General features: G+C 41.3%; 1 protein-coding gene across 6 annotated transcripts in view; it reads right to left on the bottom strand.

Moving 5' to 3' along the window:
• LOC106879961 (monocarboxylate transporter 9) overlaps positions 1 to 2,319 on the bottom strand; it is a 43,558-nt gene that overhangs the window by 25,611 nt on the left and 15,628 nt on the right. For all 6 annotated transcript variants that reach the window (XM_014929739.2, XM_014929727.2, XM_014929732.2 and 3 more), the window contains exon 4: positions 871 to 997. In XM_014929739.2, the coding sequence (XP_014785225.1) occupies positions 871 to 997 (127 nt within the window). The remainder of the gene's footprint in view (positions 1 to 870; positions 998 to 2,319) is intronic.

Here is a 2,319-nt window from a genome sequence, read left to right as displayed (position 1 = left end):
GAGATGGGGGCAGAAGGGTGAAAGACGGGGGGGAGAAGGAAGAGAGACGGGGGGGGGCAGAAGGGAGAAAGACAGTAAGGGAGGAAGGGAGAGAGATGGGGAGTGGAAGGGAGAGACTGGGGAGCGGAAGGAGAGATGGGGTCAGAAGGGAGAGAGACAGGGGAAGGGAGAGAGAGACGGGGGTGGAAGGGAGAGAGTGAGAAGAGATAGTGTAGAGGGGAAAGAGAAAGAAGAATTAAAATTACTTATATTCATTTGTTGGGAAAAGTGGGGCAGATAGGGGACAGAAAGAGGGAGAGGAGACAGATAGGGTCCAGAGATGGAAGAGCAAAAATGGGAGAGGATGAGAAAGAGAGAGAAAAGTAGAGAGAAGTAGGGGAGAGAGAGAAAAGGAGAGAAAGAAAAGAAAGCTAGAGAAGACTGAATTTACCCACACACCCAGCAGCCCAATGCTATATTTACCCACTCACCCAAAAGCTCAATACCAATCAACTCATAACCAATCACCCAATACTATGCTTATCCACATATCCAGTAACCCAATACAATATTTACCCACACAATCAATAGACTATAGTATATATATCAATACACTCAGCAGTCCAATACTATGCTTATCCACATAACCAGTAGCCCAATACTAAATCTTACCTCACTCAAAAGTCCAACACTATATCTACTCATGTACCTAGTAGCCCAATGTTGTATTTACCCTGTAGCATTTTACTTCTTCCTAGAAGGAATTTATGATGAAACAGTATGTCATGATCAAAAAAAAAAAAGATTTTATGAATGTAAACTATAGAAAAAGAAAATGAATTTAAGTAAAACTTAAGGAAATGAAAAATTTTCCACAAATAGATGTCTTACCTTCATGACACAGTTGATGCTGACAGGATAAGCTATAGAATTACCGATTCCATAGAGAAATCCATAAGAAAATAGCAGCATCAGGAAGGACTTCTTGATGCTCAAATACGTCAGAGCCAAGCCACCACTGAAATAGAATGGCATATATGATAACTTTGTTACAATAGCACTGTAATATAAGGGAGAGAAGAGAGGGAGAAAGAGAGAGGCAGACAAGGAGTAGAAAGTGGGAGAGACAGATGAGGAGGGCATGAACAAGGAGGCAAAGAAAGAAGAGGTGAAAAAAGAAAACACAAAGAACAGAAATAAAAATAAAAAGGTAACGATAGAGAACAGAAAAGAAACTGAATGAACAAAAACAAAAATCAATGAAAAGTAATTGTAAAAATTAAAGAAATAAAGCAGGCATGGCTGTGTGACTAAGAGGTTCACTACTCAACCGCATGGTTTTGGGTTCCACTACATGGTGTCTTCGATTAGTGTATTCTATAACTTTTAGCCAACTAAAGCCTTGTTAGTGGATTTGGTAGATAGACACTGACAGAAGTCAGTTGTTGTTTGTGTGTGTGTTCATGTCTCCTTCTCTTGACATTGAATGCTTGTGGTAAATGTATGTCACTGTCATATGTTTACAATGTTCCAGGAAATATTGTTTGAAAGAGTAAGGTGTGGCACTTTTTCACACAGCTATCCTCATCCATTCTTGCCACATGTCCATACCAGCGCAATCGTCTCTCTTGCACACCACAACTGATGCCTCTTATGTCTAATTTTTCTCTCAAGGCACTTACACTCTGTCGAGTATGCACACCTATATTACACATCAATTGGAGCATACTGGCTTCGTTTCTTGCAAGCTTACGCATATCCTCAGCAGTCACGGCCCATGTTTCACTGCCATGTAGCATGGCTGTTCGTACACATGCGTCATACAGTCTGCCTTTTACTCTGAGTGGAGAGGCCCTTTGTCACCAGCAGAGGTAAGAACTCTCTAAACTTTGCCCAGGCTATTCTTATTCCAGCAGCTACATTTTCAGTGCACCCTCCCCGGCTACAAACTTGGTCACCTAGGTAGCAGAAGCTATCAACTACTTCTAGTTTTTCACCCTGGAGTGTGGTAAAGGTTGTTTTCTGCCCATTCTCAGTGTTTATTGCTCCTGAGCATCTGCCACATACAAAAACTATCTTGCTAGTTAGCCGTCCTTTGATATTGCTGCACCTCTTATGTGTCCATAGCTTGCACTGGGTACATCTTATAGAGTTTCTACCTACACCTTTTCTACTGATTGAGCAGGGCCATCTACCTGAAGGTTATGTATGATAGTTTCAAATTTCCTCATGGCTCCTTTGTATACTCTGATCCTTTCTTTATGGCTGTAACCTGAGAACTGCATGCGGTGAATAAAATGTTGTATATGTCTCTTTAATTCTGTAGGGTCGCACATGCAG

Source organism: Octopus bimaculoides, chromosome 10 (genome assembly GCF_001194135.2).
Source record: "Octopus bimaculoides isolate UCB-OBI-ISO-001 chromosome 10, ASM119413v2, whole genome shotgun sequence".
Taxonomy (NCBI): Eukaryota; Metazoa; Mollusca; class Cephalopoda; order Octopoda; family Octopodidae; genus Octopus; species Octopus bimaculoides.
Note: the sequence above shows the minus strand (reverse complement) of the source record. Positions and strands in the feature narration are given on the sequence as shown.